Raw genomic sequence first — 21,635 nt, 5'->3', positions numbered from 1 at the left:
GAAGAAAAAGTATTTTCAACAAATGGTGCAATAAAAAGTGGATACCCACATGAAGAAGAAAAAAAGAATTTCATACATCACACCATACACAAATTAATTCAAAAAATGATTTGCAGATGAAAGCACAGAATAAAAATCTTCATTATTGTGGGTGAGACAAAAATATCTTAAAATCTGATATCAAAAGTACAATCCACAAAGAAAAAAAATGATAAACTGGACTCCATTAAAATGACAAACTTTTGCTCTTCAAGAACATCATTTAAGAAAATAAGACAAGCCACAGGTTGGGAGATAACATTTGCAAATTATATATTTGGTAAAGAACTTGAGTTCAGAACATATAAGAACTTTTAAGACTTGATAAGACAAAAAACCTTAATTTTGAAAATGAGCAAAAAATTTGAAAATACATTTCTTCAAAGCAGATATACAAGTGGCTTCTAAGAACAAGAAACTATGCTCAACATCAGAGGTATGGAAATCCAAACTGCAACCACAGGGAAATAACCAACTCACACACACCACAATGGCTACAATAAAAAAGATTGATGAAACTAAATATTAACAAGGATGTGAAGAAACTATAAGCCTCATACATTGCGGTGGGAATATAAAATGACAAAGGCACTTAGGAAAACGATTTGGAAGTTCCTTAAAATGATAAACATAAACTTACTGTATGACACAGCAATGCTACTCCTAAATAATGACTCACGAGAAATTAAAGGGTATGGCCACCCAGTCTCGTACGCAAATGTTTATAGCAACATTATCCAAATAACCAAAAAACTGAAAACAATCCCAATGTTCATCAATTGCTGAATGGATAAACAAAATATATTATATCCATACAAAATAGTACAGTTGAGCTTTGAACAATGCAGTTAGGGAAGCCAGGTTCAGGATGCTAACCCCTGTGTGCAGTTGAAAATCCACTGACTCCCCCAAAACTAGTAATAGCCTACTGTTGACCAGAAGCCTTACCAATCTCACAATAAGTCGGTTAACACATACTTTGTGTATGTATTACACACTGTAGTCTTATAATAAAAAGCTAGAGAAAAGAAAATATTTTTTCAAATTGTCATAAACTTCCAAAAAATTTTCCAATGTATTTATTGAAAAAAAAATCCACACATAGTAGACCAACAAGAGTTCAAATCCACGTTGTTCAAGTGTCAACTGTATAATTCAGCAATAAACAGGAACCAACTATGGGTACATTCAATGACATAGATGAACCTCAGAAACATTATTCTAAGTGCAAGAAGCCAGAAAAAAACAGGTTACATATTGTATAATTCCATTTATGTAAAATGTCCAGAAAAGGAAATCTGTGGAGACAGAAAACAGATCGGTGTTTGAGGTTAAGAGAAAGTGAGGCCTGGCTGCAAAAAGGAACAAAAGAACTTTTTGGGATGATGGAAATGTTCTAAAACTGCATTATGTTGATGGCTGCACAATTCTATAAATTTATTAATAAACACTGAATTGTACACTTACAAATTGTGAGTTACGGTTTGTAAATTATACTTTGATTTTTTAAAAAGTTGTCAAGTGCTTCTTTAAGTAAGTAGAGACAGTCGGCCTGAAGCAGATCTCTGCTGTGGCAAGAATCACTTCAGTGGACAACTTAATTATGTAAATGTAAGGCTGGTAGATATTCATTACCTTGGGGGGATGATTTAACAAAGGCTGTTCCGACTCAATACCCTATGGTAAACAGAGCTAATTAAAGGTAAGGAGGTAAGTAGACCTGCATTCAAAATGAAAGAGAAATTCTGAAAGGAAAGGTTCAAAACTTAGACCCCATTTTTACTAAGGTTCAGAATTACCAGAACTTCTTTAGTGAAATTTTGTGATGGTATCTGTGACCCATGAGTAGGAACACACACAAAAGAAGCTGCATCAAAGAGAAAGGAGAATCTGAGTTGGTGACTTAGGCTAGACATAACAGGCTCTACAGCCCAGATTCAAGTGACTACAGAGGCCAGGCAGGTAAAACAACAGAAATAGTGAAGGCTAGAGCAAATCAGTATAAATTCTAACTAAAGAAGGTAGTTGTTCAGTACTGCCCATTTATTCACATGTGGGAATTAAGAGGCCACTGAAATCAGTTTTTTAATGGTTCCAGAATATAAAAGCCCAGATATAAATATGAAATCTTATGTTTTAAAAATCATTGTATTTTATACTTACACGTAAAATAATTGTATCAAATTCAATTATTTAAAAAAGACCATGAAGACTAAACAAAAGATATCTGTAAGCTATATTTGGGTTAGTGACAACCAGTTTGCTTTACCTGCACAAGATGTTCAAGAAAGGAAGGCTAATTTTGGTACAGTGTGGGGACGGGCTGAAAGCATCTGCTTGCACATCCAACCTGGCATGGAAGCTAAGCTAAGCATACCAAATATAAATTAAAGGCACTAAACCCTGTGATATAACACTTGAATGAGCATGATGCTGGTAAGAGTGGATCACCCTCTATTAAGAACCGCGAAGGTCCTAACAAGGCATCAGTGGCATCACCTCAAGAGCAAAGATACGTCACGTTCTGTGGGAATGGTTTGAAACTATGAAACTATGTGGCACTGGCAAATTCAACAGCAGCTGAAGATGAGATCATTAGCTTAAACATTAATAAAAATATTCATCTCTTTCTTCATTTAAGCTTTGGAAAGATGAGCTTCTCTGTACTGAGTAAACTCTCAGAACTCTAGCAATACTTAAATGGAGGCTGGAAGACCCCAAGGAAAGAGCTACTTAGAAGTCTTGCTAATTTGAGGAGATGGGTGGGAATGATTAATTTGAATACGCAAAATATGAGACATTATTTTTAACCCAAGTGGGCCATATTTGTTATATAGCCATAAAAAGACCCCAGTTAAGAGCAGCCATTGTATTAGAATTTGCAAGTAATAATTCACTGCCTCAGAGAATTCATCATTCCTCCACTTTCAATTTATTAGCTTTTTGTGGATGACATCTATTTTCAAAGTTCTCTGACTAGCGTGTTGGTCTTTTGGGTCCCCATAATATGCACTCAGTCTCTGTATCAAACAAGAAACGTCAGACACAAATCTTTACTATGGGAACCAGAGACCTGTTTTTCTTACACACACACAGAGTTTCACAGAATAGTGATTAAGAACATGGACTTTGGAGTCAGACTGCCTGGGATCAAATTTCAACCACTGAAATATATTATCTTGTAGAAATTAATTTACCTCAATGTGCTTCAGTCTTTTCATCAGTAAGATACGAATATTAATAGTACCTATCTTACAGGTTTTTTAAAAAGGATTACACAAACTAATATACACAATGTGCTTTGAACAGTGCCTGACATACAGTAAATAAATGTTTCATGTGATAATATATACAATAACATTCTACCCAGGAAATGTGAGAGTTAAGTGGTAGGAGTTACTGCTATATTGCATAATTAGAATTATGGGATATACTTTATAATATGACTGAACATACAACCCAAATAGATCATACTATGTTGATTACTAAGGAACATCTAAGGATAATGCTCTATTCAGCAACAAAAAAATGCTTCTCATAACATTTGCTACTAATAATTGATCACTTCTGAAAAGTGGGAAAGTTTAATATTGAGAACTGAAAAATTTTGATAAACACTAATAATAAAGGAAGAAATAAAGAATGCTTGATGCACCAGAAAATTATACTAGGGAATTTTAAACATGTTTTCTCTGAATACTAAAACAAATTTAATGACAAAAGGATATATTACACATATATCTTATATGCAATTAATTTGATACAAAAGCCTCATAGCAGTTTTTAAAATTTGTCCTACAAAGTAAAAAATAATAATATGCAAAGAGAGTCAGTTACAAGGATGTTTATCATAACATTTTTTAATATAATAGCAAAAAATAAAAAACAATCTAGATGGCCAGTGATAGGTTAAATAAACTGTGGTATATCATGATTGAATACAAAACAGCCATCTTAAAAGATATTGTAGAACAACTCTCTCTTACAAGGACAAATGTTATGAAACACTGTCTACTGAAAGATACGAATTTGGGGGCTGGTGGAAATTTGCTATCTATGCACAAAATAGACTAGATATACAAATATGTTAAGGTGGTTATTTTTTGGTGGGATTGTGTATGATTTTTAATGTTTTCTTTGTTCTTTTCTATGGTTTGCACATTTTCTCCAGCGAAGATATATTTCTTGGTAATCAAATTAAAATGTTATTAGGGAGAGAATGCTTCTCATACTTTAATGTGCATATGAACCAGCTAGAAGAAATTTTTAAAATGCAGACAGACTTTGACTCAGTATGCCTAAATCGGACCTGGGGTTCTTTTTTAGCAAGCTCCCAGGTGATGGGAATGCTGCTAGACTAGGACAACAGTTTGAGTAGCAAGATACAACATGGAGTACATACTTAATCTTCCTTCTACTCTAACCATATAGTATGGTTATTGTTGCAAAACAAACAAGTATAAGCTTCTTATTATATTGGCACTGTTAAATAGCCCATGGAAACATTTTCTAATTTCAAATCATTTATTATCCCAATTATTTACTTTTGCTATAGAGTCTGCTGATTACTCTAATTCATATAAATAATCATGATAAAAATACACAGGTAACACTGAAAAGCCAGTGCCTCTGGAATCTGGCATTTTCCTGGGTCAGGTCAGCATTTCACTGCCTTTGATTAGTGACAATAGGCCTTTAAAATAAATTGCAAAGATCACAATAGAACAAACTAGAGAAAGCTTGTTAGTATAATAGTGTAGTAGAAAGAAATTTAATGTTAATCTGACAAACTTCTCAACACTGAGAACTATGTTGGCAATATCAAAATAAATTGACAACTTCTGTGTCTTCTGGAAGTTCACAAAGTAAAAAATGGAAGATAGGTAACTAAGGACTAATGTAATATGATTTTAATACTATAAAACAAACCATACTACAAGTGAGTATAAGATGATACAAGAATATAGGAAGAGACCATTAATTCTATTAAGTATGAAGGAGAGAGCAATAGAATGCCTTGGTGATTTTGTTACCCAGGTAATATTTGAGCAGTCTTAAAAGTATGAGCAAATCTCACCATTGGTAGAAGGAAAGGGAATTCCAGGCTGAAGAAACATTCTAAATAAGCATTGTTATTTTAAAGGAAATCCATTGTCTGACTATTCTTTGTCTTGTTCATGTAGTGACCAAAAGTGTTAGTTCTAAATAAGTGCCCAGCTCAAATAGCAAATGTATGGTAGCTATATACATTTCCCTGTAGAGAATATGCAATTAACTTTTCCTGTATCACACTAGTTAAAATAAAAATTTTAACAAAGGTTGCATTACATAGTATTTTCCACTTTAAAAAACTGCTTCGGCTCCCAACTGTCTATTAGAACGTAGTCCAAAATTCGGAATATCCATTAGAAAGCTTTCAAAGATCAGATCCTCAGACCACTTTTGCAGACAGTATCTTACTGTATATATTTTTAAAGTAAATCCCAAATCTTCGTATTTTCACATATTTGCGTGTTTTCTTTAATAATAAAATAACCTTTTCCTCCTCTGAGTCTCAAAGTTTTACTCATACATCAATATTCATGAAGGCCCATCTTCTCTTCCATGTTTATTTCTTCTTACATTAAGCTAAGCAACAATTTCATTATATAAATATTATGTTTTTGTATGTTTTCTCTTCTTACTGTTGTTTTTGAGGTTAGGAACTAGATTGTTTTTTCCCAGAGCCTTGTTTACAGATTATGATAGAGTAAATCCATAAAAGTTTGTCAAATGAATAAAAACTGATTACTACTAAGAAGCTTATGGAATGGTTGCAGATGGAAAAGTATTAAAAAAGATAATATGGAAGGTCTTCTAGCTCAGAAGCTGAAATGATACTGATTTAGAGAACTAAGAAATAATCAAAGAAGTGAACTGTCTTAAAGACTGTATGAGCTTTGGAAAGGTAAAAACTTTTATATCACAGCCAAATTAGCTATTTGAATCTACCTGAAAAAACCTATATACAACACTGCTCCCTGTTCAATGTAATATTAACAATGTAAATTTTAAACCATATTCATTAATATGGATTTGTATCTGCCAGAGAAAACAGCCTGTCAATTCATGGGAAATAGAAATAGTGAAGTGTTTGATAGTATTCACTTATTCAGTTCTTAAAATGTTGCAATTAGATATTCATTAAGTATTTAGAGTCTAAGATTTAAAACATGCAAAACTGTAAGTTCAGCATTGTATGTAACTCAACACACCATTTATGATTGAAAGAAAATTTAAAGCCAACTATAATAAATTTACAAGAGAGAAGTCAATGAATGTCAATACTCCCATTGATTATGAGTCAGAGCAGAAAGCAGAAAGCAGAATTCCTCCATGTTTTTTTTGAACTTCATGTACTTATATGTGCATGGAATCCACTGTTAAATATTTGTTATCAAACAGGAATTCCTGTTACATAATTCAGTAGTAAAAGATGAAACCCATTTAAAGCACCTGGAGCTACTATGTAACTTTATTTTGCATTTCTTCCTATACTGAATGTCACTGGAGGAAAAAAAAACTTAAGATTATCTAAAACTTGTTACATTTCCTACACACCTAAATTGGTAACTAATCTTTACTCAATTGTTCACAAACCAAATTTAAAAAAAATTACATGTAGTTTCTGTGCTTAGTTGATTTCTTAAAATAGCACTACTGGGAACAAGCATACTCAGAGTGTTTATTATCTGGAGATATTACATTCCTTTTTCTTGTCAAACAAGTCAAGCAAGTAAACTGATTTAAGTAGCTCTGAAGAATGTGGTTTGTATGAAAACCTTCCTTAACTCACTCTATAAATGAACAAAGATTTGTTCTCAACACAAAAGTAAATGTTGGAAATTTGAAACAATAGGATTCCTCTGTTTCTGTATCAATGTTTTCTCCTCTATATCAATTCAATCTAAATAGAACACTAGCTCCATGGTTTCCACATTCATTATTATGTGTATAACATTTTTTGTTGATTTTGAACACCCACTTGTTGGAGGAACAGGTGTTAGTGAAACAGAAACTAATTCACTACTGCCCTCATTCCTCAGTGAACGTTTAATTAAAAGATATTTCAAATGCACAAAAATGACTTTCGAAAAGCTGTAGGAGACTTTCAATTTATCAGAATAGGGCAAGTGGAATGAAATAACAAACTTCTGTTTCATGGTAAATTTTAATAATGAACTATTATTTCAATATTCAACTGTTCATTAACTTGGAGATGGTTGAGACTCCTCATTCATCAACTTGCTAGATTGTTAAATAATCAAAACCTTTAGAGTAAAAAAAAGTTTATACAAACATATGTTCTTTACCTACTCCCTAAAATAGCTTGAAAAAGGTAAAAAATTCTGATGCAGTAAAAAAATAATTCAAATATGCCTCTATAGAACCATGAAGATACTATATTAAACCAAGGAGTAAATTAAGTAAATCATTCTTGTTTTTATTTTCTTTTTAAACGGAGTTTTCTTTCTTAATGGCTTATATATAAACAGAAAGAGGCAAAAACCTAGTGCTATCAGAAGATCAAACACACCAAACAGGGTAAGAGTAGCAAGGGTAATTCTATTATTCCTTTAATCAGAGTGACAAAAATACCTTGGGGAGGGATGTAAAAGGGAGGTATTGTTTATATGTGAAATTTATGTTTTAAAGTTCATGTCACAAAAAAATGGTTACATATCACCGTTTTAGCAAACCAGTTAAGTCCAAATATTTTAACGTGCCTGGAAAGAATGTGATGCATGCAGAAACAATTTTTTCTCTCTTTAATCATAATTACAAGAAACATAAAATGTAATTATGAGAGCTTTGTTATTTATAATGTTATATATATAAGATTTCACATAGGATAATCATACCACGCTTTTATATTAGAAATTCTGTTTGTAAAACTGAAATGAATATTTTAAAAATAAACTGATCATTGTTTCTAAAATTTAAGCATTTCACTTTTATTAAAGAACAAAAATAACAACAAAAAACAGTAATATATACAAGAAATGATGTAAGAATTTTATAGAAAATTTTCCCACTGATACGACCTAAATGGTCATACATAAAACAAAACAATGAACTATATGATTCAGCTCAACTTATAATCAAGTTTTTATAGGACTTTTTTCAACTTCATCATGCAAAATGTCCTTGTGCAAACCATAAGACAAACAAAACATACTTCCTTATGTTTGATTCTAAAACTCCAATCAGTATTTTAGCTTCTAATTATAAGTATCATTAAAAAAAACTTACTTGATCTGTTCCATAAGGCAGTATGTTCAGAGAAATGAAGGCTGTCATTTTCCAGAGCTGTTTTCTGATCATGTGCAGGAACTTTAGAGTGTCTATGAAATAATCGGCTAGCAAAACCTTCCAACTTCTGTAGAGCAGTTGTACCTGTATACTGGTTACAGGGTTGTTCTCTATAAGCTGCCATTCATGGGCATTAACACTTTACTGAAAGTAACTGAAAATATTTCCAGAAGGAGCTCAACAACTTCTTACACAGAAGCTAAAAGCTATGCATGTGTCAAACTTCCTGTTTGCAGGGTATTCAAACCACTACTGCTGTTCTGTTTCCTGTTAATATAAAACAGTATTACTGAGCCTTTCTTAGTAAAACTCTTCATCTCAACTAGAGATGGGGGTTTTAAAGACTTGCAGTATCAGCCTAAAATGCTGATGTATAAGAGTTTTTTAATATTATAAACAGGTTATAAAGGCATTAAATATAAAGCTTTACATATATATGTAGTAGACTGAAAACTAAAAAAAAAAAGAAAAACCATTTAAATATGTATTGCAACCCTATGCAAACAGTTGAAGGTCAAACCACTCTCCAAATACAATGTTAGAAAGGTAGTGTTTTTCCCAAGTAATCAGCTAACCATACAGATTTTATGAATCCTTATCAGCAGTTGGCTTTTCATTGAAAACTGGTATGGAATGGACATGTCAAAACTCACGCAAACAACTTTATAACACGTGTTTTAACTGAAAAAAAAAAATCTGAACTAGCACTTAAAAAAAGAACTGAATGTTGCTAACTCATTAAGTCTAATATATACAGGAACTACAAAAAAGTATTGCTTATCACACTTATCTACTGACAAGTGCCTATCACCAGTATATTTTACAACATTCTAAAAATTGAAAGAACAAAACATTAAGATTTAAAGTTACATAAAATCAGCCACAGCAAGAAATTTCAATTGAGATGAAAAAATTTCTTCTAGTTGACTAAGACATAAATTTTAAAAACTCAACACTGAAGGCTACTGCTTACCTGATTCCTGATTTAGGAAGTCTCACTTAGAAATAGCTCCTCCAATTCAAAGTAAATAAAATTTGCTATTGTCCATTTATAGGGGAAAAGAAACCTGTGACATTAAACAATGATTTTGAGTGCTTGCCTTTTGATACAAATTAAAGCATAGAAAATTTGGGTGGCTTTCTCTTTTTAGAGGCTCTCAATGAGGAAAGAAAAAAGGAATAAATGAGAGGAGGATCTTTTTAAAAATCTATGTGAAAAAAATTTTAGATCGGATTTCCACTAACTGCTTGACAAATAGAACACATAGGAACAAAGACAACAAATTGAGTAAATAGGAACAATAATGTAATCAAATTAGGACAGCCCCTTCCCCCCCACAGAACATTGACTAATGAATTTTACCAAGTACAGCTCATTTGAGTACACTGTGTTTTATGTAATAAAATTAGTATCAATCTGAACAAATGGGCAACTATACGTATCCATAAGACTAAACATCTTAAATTTTTTTGTAGCTTTAGATATAAATACATGTGTATAATAATTGATAATTTGTTTATTTAAACACCTGACAGCGCTTCACACAAAACAGACACTGAGTAAATAGCAGCAGCAGAGGATGGACTGAATCTGTATAGGCAGAAGCAGATAAAAAAAACTCTTCAATTCTTTGACTTGCTCAAGCCTCACCACAAATGTCACCTCTCCACTAAGTTTCCCACTACTTCCTAGAAAAATCAGCTGTTTTCTCCTCTGTTTCCACTGACTTTGTAATTTTATGTTAAAATTTGCTTTCTATAAATTCTATATCTCAAATTATGTGTTGCTTGAATTTGTAAGTGAAATGTGTCACATACTCAATAAATACATGTTGAAGAAAGTATTCATTCATTTTTAACAAACTAAAATAAAATCACCAAACAGTTGAAAATGTTTTTTGACTAATGATAGGACTATATTTGTAAATTATCCAACAAGTACCAAGTTGTTCATAGACAGACACAGCAGTAATGGAAGTAATGTCATGGAACTCCATTTTCTCTATATTCAGTCACTGAATTTTATTCATTTTTTGAGTTTTACTTTTATTGGTGCAAATGTGGATTGCTTGAGTTAAGTACGGATATTCCAGAATCCTAACAAAAACACTAAGATTAATTTATTTAAAACAATGCATAAGCCTTACAACAAAATTACTACAGCAAAAAGAGATGATGAAAAAAGTAAGTTTCGCTAAATGAATATCTAGAAAATACTATTTCAAATCTGTACATTTTTTTCCACCTGTTTCTATGTGGTAAAAAGTCCCTATAGAAAGTAGAATCCTTAGTCCTCAATAATTCTATATATGGTAATGTGACCAGGATGCTGTTGCTATGGAATTACTTAAGCAATTCAATTTTTCATTAAAAAGAACTCTACTGGCATCTACTGCTAGAAAGAAACAACTACAGCTTTAAAACTATGAGTTCCTTCATAATTTAAATTAATCTTAAAAAAAATATTGCTTGTTATTCTTCCTGATATTTTCAGAACTTTAATTTGTACTAAAATATCTAGCTATGCATCCAAAACTTGCTGTAACAGAATCCCATACTTGATTAATAGTTTAATTAATATATCATAAAACTAGAGTATTCAACTTTGAGGTTATAAAGTCCTTATTATTCATTCTGCATTAATTTTAGAAATTATGACAATTTTCAGAGTTGAACCTCCTTCGATTTCTATAAGATACCACAAATACTGCTTGGTTTCTTATATTTAATAACATAATGATACCTTATTTACCAAGTACTTTACCACATATAATATGGTTTCCATTGGCTCATCAGATCTTTACAAATGAAGTAAATAAGCAAGACAAGTATTTATTATCCCTATTTCAAGGTGAAAACAAAGTTATAAACATTAAGTGGTTTGCCCAAACTAACCTAGGTATTCTAGTTCCTAGATCAGGGCTTCTTTGTACATACTGTACAATGATTACTACAAGAAGTAAATGAATAATAATAATACCTCTGAAAAAAACAAACAAGGGTAGGAAGTAGGGGTAAAAGAATAGTAGGTGGGATTGGTTCTTGGATATACTATCCAGAGTCTGAGAATCTGCTATGAAAATCTTTTCATTCAGATGGTCGCCTTATAGAAATGCAATTTCATTATCCATATTTATGTTTACAATCATGTTGGGGTCAAGTTGAACTATGTAGTCAAAGTTCGTAAGTTAAAGAAAGGAAAAACATGGAAGCATATTTGATATGTAAATGATGTATTTGCTCCATGTGGAAGGCAAATGGTATGACCATGACCCCTGCAATTCAAATAAAAGCTTTTGTCTTTCCCAAAATGTTATAAACGGATTCATATCTTTTATAATAGATTCAACCATTTAAGACTAGTTTCTTTCATTTGGCATAGTTTAGCAACTGAGGTTCATCCATTCTGTGTTTTAATAATTCACTCATTTTTATTGTGGGATAATATTCCATTGTGTGGAATTATCACATTTATATATCCATTTAAAATTGAATTGTCTTTGCACCTCTGTAAAATAATCAATTAACCATATTTATGTGGGTCTATTCTGGACTCTGTTCTGTTCCACTGATCTAGCTATGTGTCATTTCTTGAATTAATACCATACTGTGTTGGTTAATAGAGCTTTCTAGTAAGTCTTAAATCTGAAAGTGTAAATTTTCCAACTTTTTTTTTAAATAAATTGTTTTGGCTATTATAGTTTTTTAAACTTTGCATATAAATCTTGTAAGTTTGCTCAAGTCTTCAAAAGTGATCTTGCTGGGACTTTATTGAAATTGTGTATATTGGGAGAAGTAACATCTCAACTATACCAAGTCTTTCAATCCATGATCATAGTATGTTTCTTCACTTACTTGGGTCTTTGATTTCTTTCATCAGTGTTTTATAGTTTTCAGCGTACAGAACCTACACATATTTTGTTAGACTTAGGCCTAAATATTTATTACTTTTTTTTATTGGAAATGCAGTAAAGTGGTACTTTAAAAGATGTTTACAGTTGTTCATTGATACTATATAGAAATATGACTTATTTTTATATATTAATCTTGTATACTACAACCTTGTTAATTTCACTTATTAGTTTTAGGAGTCTTTATATCTTTATAGAAAATTAAAGAAATATTCTTGGCCTCTTCTATGAAGGCAATCATGTTATCTTTGAACAGATATAGTTTGTTTTATTTCTTCCTTTTTAATCTCTATGTCTTTTATTTACTTTTCTTGCCGTACTGTACTGGCTAGGACTTCTAGTAATATGTTAAACAAGAGTGGTGAGACTCTTGTGTGATGTCACTGCCTTAATCCCAATTTTAGAAAGTATTCAGTTTTTCATCATTAATTATGGGGTCAACTGCAAGTTTCTTTTATTGTAGATAACCCTTATTAAAATAAAAAAGTTTCCTTGTATTCCTAGTTAGCTAAGAATTTTTATCTTAGCTGTTCAATTTTATCTAGTGCTTCTTCAGAATATGTGCATTACTATATATTTTAAGTAGTTCAGGCACAAAGTAGGCACTCAGTAAGCACTGATTAAGAATGAATATTTACAGATTAAATGAATCACAAAAAAAAGTCACTCCAAATTGCCAAAATAGCTTCCAAAATTTCTGGCTAATTTTCCTTCTTGAAGTTAATGTTTTCTGATATTATGTGTGTATGATCAGACCATGTGGTTTTACTTCTTTAGTCTGCTAATATGGTGGAATATAGTTACTGATTTTCAAATACTAAACCAGCCTTAAATTCCCAGGATAAACCATTCTTGGTTTTGGTGTACTTTTTTTTTTTAATATTCCTGGATTCAATTTACTAATATTTTACTGAAGATTTATATATATATATATATTTACAACAGATACTATTTTGAAGTTTTATTTTCAATTGCTGTCTCTGTGTGATTCGATACTAAGTTATGGATGGCTCACTAAATAAGTTAGGAAGTATTCTGTCTCTGTTTTCTGGACAAGCTTGCAAAAACATGTATAATTTCTTCCTCAAATATTTAACAGAACTTGTTGGGAAAATTATCTGAGTCAGGAGTTCCTTTCTGGAAGGCAACAATACTAATTTAGTTTTTTCAATATATATAGTTCCATTCTGTTATTTCATCTTCAATATCCATACCCCAATGCAGTCACTGAACATCAGTGTAGTAAGATGCCACAGATTCACTATTTGCCTTCTCTGTGCTGCACTGATTTCCCGGTGATGCCCCACATCAAATGCACTAAACATAATATCCCTCAATCCCCTTCTCCCTCCCTCTCCACCCACCCTCCCACACCCCTCCCCTTTGGTAACCACTAGTTCTTTCTTGTTGTCTCTGAGTCTGCTGCTATTTTGTTTCTTCAGTTTTGTTTCATTGTTATACTCCACAAATGAGGGAAATCATTTGGCATTTGTCCTTCTCCGTCTGACTTATTTCACTGAGCATAATGTCCTCGAGCTCCATACATGCTGTTGCAAATGGTAGGATTTGTTTCTTTCTTATAGCTGAATAGTATTCCATTGCAAATATGTACCACATCTTCTTATCCATTCATCTACTGATGGACACTTAGGTTGCTTCCATTTCTTGGCTATTGTAAAAAGTGCTGCAATAAACATAGGGGTGTATATGTATTTTTGAATCTGAGAAGTTGTATTCTTTGGGTAAATTCCAAGGAGTGGGATTCCCGGATCAAATGGTACTTCAATTTTTAGTTTTTTGAGGAACCTCCATATTACTTTCCACAATGGTTGAACCAGCTTACATTCCCACCAGCAGTGTAAGAGGGTACCCTTTCTCAGCATCCTCGCCAGCATTTGTTGTTCTTAGTATTTTCTATGCTGCCCATCCTTACTGGTGTGAGGTGTTATCTCATTGCGGTTTTAATATGCATTTCCCTGATGATTAGTGATGTGGCACATCTTTTCACGTGTCTGTTGGCCATCTGAATTTCTTCTTTGCAGAACTGTGTCTTCATATGCTCTGCCCATTTATTAATTGGGTTATTTGCTTTTTGGGTGTTGAGGCATGTGAGTACTTTATATATTTTGCAAGTAAACCCCTTGTTGGATATGTGATTTACAAATGTACCCTCCCATACTGTAGGATGCCATTTTGTTCTGTTGATGGTGTCCTTCACTGTACAGAAACTTTTTAGTTTGATGTGGTCCCATGAGTTCATTTTTCCTTTTGTTTCCCTTGGTCGAGGAGATGCATTCAGAAAGAAGTTGCTCATACTTACATTCAGGAGATTTTGCCTATGTTGTCTTCTAAGAGTTTTATGGTTTCATGACTTACATTCAATTCTTTGATCCATTTTGAGTTTATTTTTGTGTACGGGGTTAAACAATAATCCAGTTTCATTCTCTTGCATGTAGCTGTCCAGTTTTGCCAACACCAGCTGTTGAAGAGGCTGTCATTTCCCCATTATATGTCCATGGCTCCTTTATCATATATTAATTGACCATATATGCTTGGGTTTATATCTGGGCTCTCTATTCTGTTCCATTGGTCTATGGGTCTGTTCTTGTGCCAGTACCAAATTGCCTTGATTACTGCAGCTTTGTAGTAGAGCTTGAAGTTGGGGAGCATAATCCCCCCAGCTTTATTCTTTCTCCTCAATATTGCTTTGACTATTCAGGTCTTTTGTGGTTCCGTATGAATTTTAGAATGATTATCTCTAGTTTGTTGAAGAATGCTGTTGGTATTTTCATAGGAATTGCATTGAATCTATAGACTGTTTTAGGCAGGATGGCCATTTTGACAATATTAATTCTTCCTATCCATGAGCACAGGATATTTTTCCATTTATTGGTATACTCTTTAATTTCTCTCTTGAGCATCTTATAGTTATCAGAGTATAGGACTTCCACTTTCTTGGTTAGGTTTATTCCTAGGTATTTTATTCATTTTGATGCAACTGTGAATGGAATTGTTTTCCTGATTTCTCTCTTTGCTAGTTCATTGTTAGTGTATAGGAATGCCACAGATGTCTGTGTATTAATTTTGTATCCTGCAGCTTTGCTGAATTCATATATTTAGTTCTAGTAGTTTTGGAGTGGATACTTTAGGTTTTCCTATGTACACTATCATGTCATCTGCAAAAAGGGACAGTTTAACTTCTTCCTTGCAATCTGGATGACTTTTATTTCATTGTGTTGTCTGATTGCTGGGGCTAGGACCTCCCAGTACTATGTTGAACAGAAGTGGGGAGAGTGGGCATCTTTGTCTTGTTCCCGATCTTAAAGGAAAAGCTTTCAGCTTCTCACTGTTAAGTATAATGTTGGCTGTGGGTTTGTCATATATGGCCTTTACTATATTGAGGTACTTGCCCTCTATACCAAGTTTGTTGAGAGTTTTTATCATGCATGGATGTTAAATTTTGTCAAATGTTTTTCAGCATCTATGGAGATGGTCATGTGGTTTTTGGTCTTTTTTTTGTTTATGTGGTGGATGATGTTGATGAATGTTTTACCATCCTTGCAGCCCTGGAATAAACCCTACTTGATCATGATGGATGATCTTTTGATGTATTTTTGAATTCAGTTTGCTAATATTTTGTTGAGCATTTTTGCATCTATATTCATCAGGGATATTGGTCTGTAATTTTCTTTTTTTGTGGTGTCTTTGCCTCGTTTTGTTATTAGAGTGATGCTGGCTAGCCTCTTAGAATGAGTTTGGAAGTATTCCCTCTTCTTCTACGCTTTGGAAAACATTAAGGAGGATGGGTATTAGATCTTCACTAAATGTTTGATAAAATTCAGTGGTGAAGCCATCTGGTACAAGTATTATGTTCTTAGGTAGGTTTTTGATTACCAGTTCAATTTCGTTGCTGATAATTGGTCTGTTCAGACTTTCTGTTTCTTTCTGGGTCAGCCTTGGACGGTTGTATTTTTCTAGTAATTTGCCATTTCTTCTAGGTTATGCAGTGTGTTAGCATATAATTTTTCATAGTATTCTCTAATAATTCTTTGCATTTTTCCTTTCTCATTTTTTATTCTGTTTGTGTGTGTAGACTCTCTTTTTTTCTGGATAAGTCTGGCATGGGGTTTATCTATTTTGTTTATTTTCTCAAAGAACCGGCTCTTGCTTTCATTGATTCCATTGTTTTATTATTCTCGATTTTATTTATTTATGCTCTGATCTTTATTATGTCCCTCCTTCTATTGACTTTGGGCCTCGTTTGTTCTTCTTTTTCTAGTTTTGTTAACTGTGAGTTTATTAGACTGTTCATATGGGATTGTTCTTCTTTCCTGAGGTAGGCCTGTACTGCAATATACTTTCCTCTTAGCATGGCCTTCGCTGTGTCCCACAGATTTAGCAGTGTTGAATTATTGTTGTCATTTGTCTCCATATATTGCTTGATTTCTGTTTTTAGTTGGTTATTGATCCATTGGTTATTTAGGAGCATGTTGTGAAGCCTCCATGTGTTTGTGGGATTTTTCATTTTCTTTGCGTAATTTATTTCCAGTTTTATACCTTTGTGGTCTGAGAATCTGGTTGGTACAATTTCATTATTTTTGGATTTACTGAGGCTCTTTTTGTGACCCAGTATATGATTTATTCTTGAAAATGTTCCATGTGCACTTGAGAAGAATGTGTATTCTGCTGCTTTTGGGTGGAGAGTTCTGTAAATGTCTGTTAGGTCCATCTTTTCTAATGTGTTGGTCAGTGCCTCTGTCTCTTTACTTATTTTCTGTCTGGTTTATCTGTCCTTTGGAGTGAGTGGAGTGTTGACATCTCCTAGAATGAATGCATTGTATTTTATTTCCCCTTTGAATTCTGTTGCTATTTGTTTCACATATGTGGGTGCTCCTGTGTTGGATGCATATATATTTATAATGGTTATATCTTCCTGTTCGATGGACCCTTTTATCATTATGTAATGTCCTTCTTCGTCTTTTGTGACTTTCTGTTTTGAAGTCTATTTTGTCTGATACAAGTACAGCAACTCTTGCCTTTTTCTCCCCATTAGTTGCATGAAATATCGTTTTCCATCCCTTCACTTTTAGTCTGTGTATGTCTTTGGGTTTAAAGTGAAAGTCTTGTAGGCAGCATATAGATGGGTCTTGTTTTTTTATCCATTCAGTGACTCTATGTCTTGATTGGTGCATTCAGTCCATTTACATTTAGGTGATTATCAATAGGTATGTACTTACTGCCATTGCAGGCTTTAGATTTGTCATTATCAAAGGTTCAAGATTAACTTCCTTACTATCTAAGAGTCTAACAACTAACTTAATGCAGTATTACAAATACAGTCTAAAGGTTCTTTTTATTTTTTTCCTCCTCCTTTTTCTTCCTCCTCCATTCTTCATATATTGGGTATCATAGTCTGTACTCTTTGTCTATCCCTTGACTGCTTTCGAGGATAGTGAATTTAATTTTCATTTGCTTAGTAAATAGCTGTTCTATTTCTTTACTGTGGTTTTATTACCTCTGGTGAAAGCTATTAAACCTTAGGAACACTTCTATGTATAGAAGTCCCTCTAAAATAGACTGTAGAGATGGTTTATGGGAGGTAAATTCTCTCAGCTTTTGCTTATCTGGAAATTGTTTAATTCCTCCTTCAAATTTATATGATTATCTTGCTGGGTAAAGTATTCTTGGTTCTTCAAGGCCCTTCTGCTTCACTGCATTAAATACATCATGCCACTCCCTTCTTGCCTTTAAGGTTTCTACAGAGAAGTCTGATGATAGCCTGATGGGCTTTCCTTTGTATGTATGTTCTCTCTCTGGCTTCTTTTATTAGTCCTTATCCTTGATCTTTGCCATTTTAATTACTATATGTCTTGGTGGTGGTGTCTTCCTTGGGTCCCTTGTGTTGGGAGATCTGTGCATCTCCATGGTCTGAGAGACCATCTCCTTCCGCAGATTGGGGAAGTTTTCAGAATCACCTCCTCAAAGACACTTTCTATCCCTTTTCCTCTCTCTGTTCTTCTTCTGGAACCTCTATACTGCGAATATTGTTCCGTTTGGATTGGTCACACAGACAATCCGTTTGGATTGGTCTCAATATTCTTTCATTCTTAGAGATCCTTTTTTCTCTCTGTGCCTCAGTTCTGTTTATTCCTCTTCTCTAATTTCTATTTCCTTTCTTGTCTCCTCCACTGTATCTAATCTGCTTTTAATCCCCTCCACTGTGCTGTTCAACAATTGGATCTCCCACTGGAATTCATTGCTGTTCTTGAATATCTTTCCGAACCTCCATGAGTATGTTAATGATTTTTATTTTGAACTCCCTTTCAGGAAGATTCATGAGGTCAATGTCATTTAAATCTTTCACAGGAGTTGTATTAATAAATTTTACTTTGAATCATGTTTCTTTGGCATTTCATATTTGTATATGGCACCCTCTAGTGTCCAGAAGCTCTACTCTTTGGAGCTGCTCAGCCCCTGATGCAATGTCGGAGGTTGCAGGGGAGTGGTGGTGGTGCAATGTCGGGGGTTGCAGGGAGTGGTGTTGGTGCCTGGGGGGAGGAAAGAGCTGTTTCCTCCTTCCCGGCTGCTCTGCCTGTCTCTACTGCCTGAGCCAGTGGGCCAAACACACAGGTATAAGCTTCTATGCTTTGCATTTGTAGTTGCTGTAGACAGCTCTTCCCTCTGGCAGGCCTAAAGCCAGGGTAGGGTTTGCCAGTTTGTGAGCCAGGTGGGGCTGGCTGGGAGAAAAGTGCAGTAGGGTGCATATCACGGAGGGGGGCCTTGGAGATGTGTAGACAGCCAGGAAGCTGGAGCACCTGAAGATCGTGAAAGCTCCCAACCTGCTGTGCAGAGTGCACCTGGACAATTTTGTCTACCTGTCCTTTCTCCTGAGCAGTAAACTCTGTGCAATCCTTGCTCCTTTAGCAGCCCTCTTGCTAAGAGCCTCCTTGTTAGGAAGTCTCTCAGACTGCCCACCTTTCTTTTGTCCCAGAGGACTCGGATATGGATTCCTGCTTTCCACAAGTGGCTGGAATCTCAGTCTCTCCAAGAATTCTGCCTATCTTAGCTTTCCAACCCCCTAATCATGAGAGTATCATGCAAGCACCAGGAAATATAGGTTTGTGCTCCCAGAGAAGATCCCCGTAGTTAGGTATTAGCAGTCCACTCCCTCCCCACTTGATTTCTCTTCCTCCCACCAGTGAGCTGGGGTGGAGGAAGGCTTGGTTCCCGCCAGGCCATAGCTTTGGTATGTTATCCTGTTCCATGAGGTCAGCTCTTTTCTCCTGGTGTAGGCAGTCTGGTGCAGTCCTCTTTCCTGTTGCTCTTTCAGGATTAGTTGTATTAATTATATTTTCATATTATATGCAGTTTTAGGAGGAAGCCTCTGTCTCACCTCTCACGCCATCATTTTTAATCCTTCTGAGGGTGCTTATTATTCTTTAATGTCTGTGGCATCTGTAGTTATAGCCCTATTTCATTCCAGATATTGGTAATTTTTTCTTTTTTCTTGGGTCAGTCTGGCTGAAGTTTATTTTTTCGAAGAATCACCTTTTATTTTCACTGACTTTCTCTATCATTTTTCTGTTTTCTATATTATTGATTCCTGCTCTTACCTTAACTTCCCTCTACTTTCTTTGGGCTTATTTACTCTTTTTTCTAGTTTTATGATGTAGAAGCTTAGATTGTTATATAAAGACATTTCTTCTTTTCTGATATATGAACTCTACACATTTCCCTCTGAATAATGATGTAGATGCATCTGACAAATTTTGACAGATGGTATTTTCATTACGTTCTGTTCAAAGTACTTTCTGATTTACTTCAGAGCTTTATCATGGATTATCCAGAGTGTGTTGTTTAAATTTCCAAGTATCTGATTTTCCCATATCTTTCTCATACTGATTTGTAGCTAATTCCACTACAGTCAGAGAACATATTTTGTAGCGTTTTTTATTTATTTAAAATTTTTAATGTTTGTCTTACGACCCAGAATATGGTTTTTTGATGATGAATGTTCCATGTACTTATGAAAAAAGTATCTTTTATTGTTGTTAAGTATACTATAATTGTCAAGTGAGTCAATCTGGTTGATCATGTTGTTTGGGTCTTCTGTATCCTTTCAGATTTTCTGTTTAATTTTTCTACAGGTTACTGAGAGATGATTATAGAATCTTTTCAGCTAAGTAAGTTTTCACTCCATGAATTTTGAAGCTCTATTATTGGTTCACATACATTTAGGATTTTTCTGTCTTCTTATTGAATTGACACTTTCAGCATTATAAATGTCCCTCTGAATCCTGGCTAATCTTCCTTATATTGAAGTTGACTTTGTATGATTTTAATATAACCAGTTCAACTTTCATTTGATAGTGTTTGTATGGCGTATCTTTCTCTGCATTCTTTTGCTTTTTAACATTCTCTATGAATAAGTTTAGACTTCTTACATACAACACACAGGTGGGTCTTGTTTAGACCATCTACATTTATTGTAATTATTGATATAATTGGAGTTAGGTTTATTATTTTATTAGTTCTTTTCTGCTTGCCCTATACTTTTTAAAATAAAGATTTAATGAATGTAATTGACATATAATAAACTATAAATATTTGAACATAGAATTTGATTTTTGATACATGAATAGAACTGTGAAATCATGACCACAATCAATATAATTAACATATCCATCACCTCCAAAACTTTTCTCACACCTCTTCATAAACTTTCCATCCTGCCATCCCAAATCCCCAGGTAACTGATACTAACAATATAGAAAATTGAATTTTTAATACTTATATAAAATGAAATTCCTTTTGTTAAAATAAGCTTTTTATAAGTGTTAGATTTATAGAAAAATTGCAAAATACAGTACAGAGTTGCTCTATACCCAACACCCACTTACTACTACTAACATCTTACATTAGTATGGTAAATTGTGCAATTAATGAACCAATTTTAACACATTATTGTTAACTAAAGCCCACTGTTTATTCAGATTTCCTTAGCTTATTCCTAATGTATTTTTTCTGTCCCAGGATTCCATCCAGGACACAACATTAAACTTAGTACTCATGTATCCCTACGTTCTTCTTGGCTGTAATGGTTTCTCACACTTTCCTTGCTTTTATGACCTTGACAATTTTGAGGAGTGTTGATCAGGTATGTTGTAAAATATCCTTTAATTAGTATTTATGTGGTTTTTATTTTTCATGATCATAACCTATAATTAGCTAGGATATGGTATTTTGAGAAGAGGACAGCAAAAGTGCTCATTTTTATCACATTATATCAAGGGTATATACTATCAACATGATTTATCTCTGTGGGTGCTAATC

The 21,635-nt window shown here is 33.6% G+C and overlaps 1 protein-coding gene across 2 annotated transcripts in view; it reads right to left on the bottom strand.

Annotated features, from left to right (window-relative positions):
- The window catches only part of PRKACB (protein kinase cAMP-activated catalytic subunit beta), a 115,639-nt gene that overhangs the window by 53,797 nt on the left and 40,207 nt on the right, over positions 1-21,635 (bottom strand). The window contains exon 1 of one of the 2 annotated variants that reach the window (XM_017678302.3): positions 8,332-8,530. The exons of the other annotated variant lie outside the window; for it this stretch is intronic. Coding sequence (XP_017533791.1) covers positions 8,332-8,515 — 184 coding nt within the window. The 5' untranslated portion in view covers positions 8,516-8,530. Of the gene's footprint in view, positions 1-8,331; positions 8,531-21,635 lie in introns of those variants that run through there. 2 annotated transcript variants of the gene reach the window in all.

Source organism: Manis javanica, chromosome 4, assembly GCF_040802235.1.
Source record: "Manis javanica isolate MJ-LG chromosome 4, MJ_LKY, whole genome shotgun sequence".
NCBI classification, from domain to species: domain Eukaryota; kingdom Metazoa; phylum Chordata; class Mammalia; order Pholidota; family Manidae; genus Manis; species Manis javanica.
Note: the sequence above shows the minus strand (reverse complement) of the source record. Positions and strands in the feature narration are given on the sequence as shown.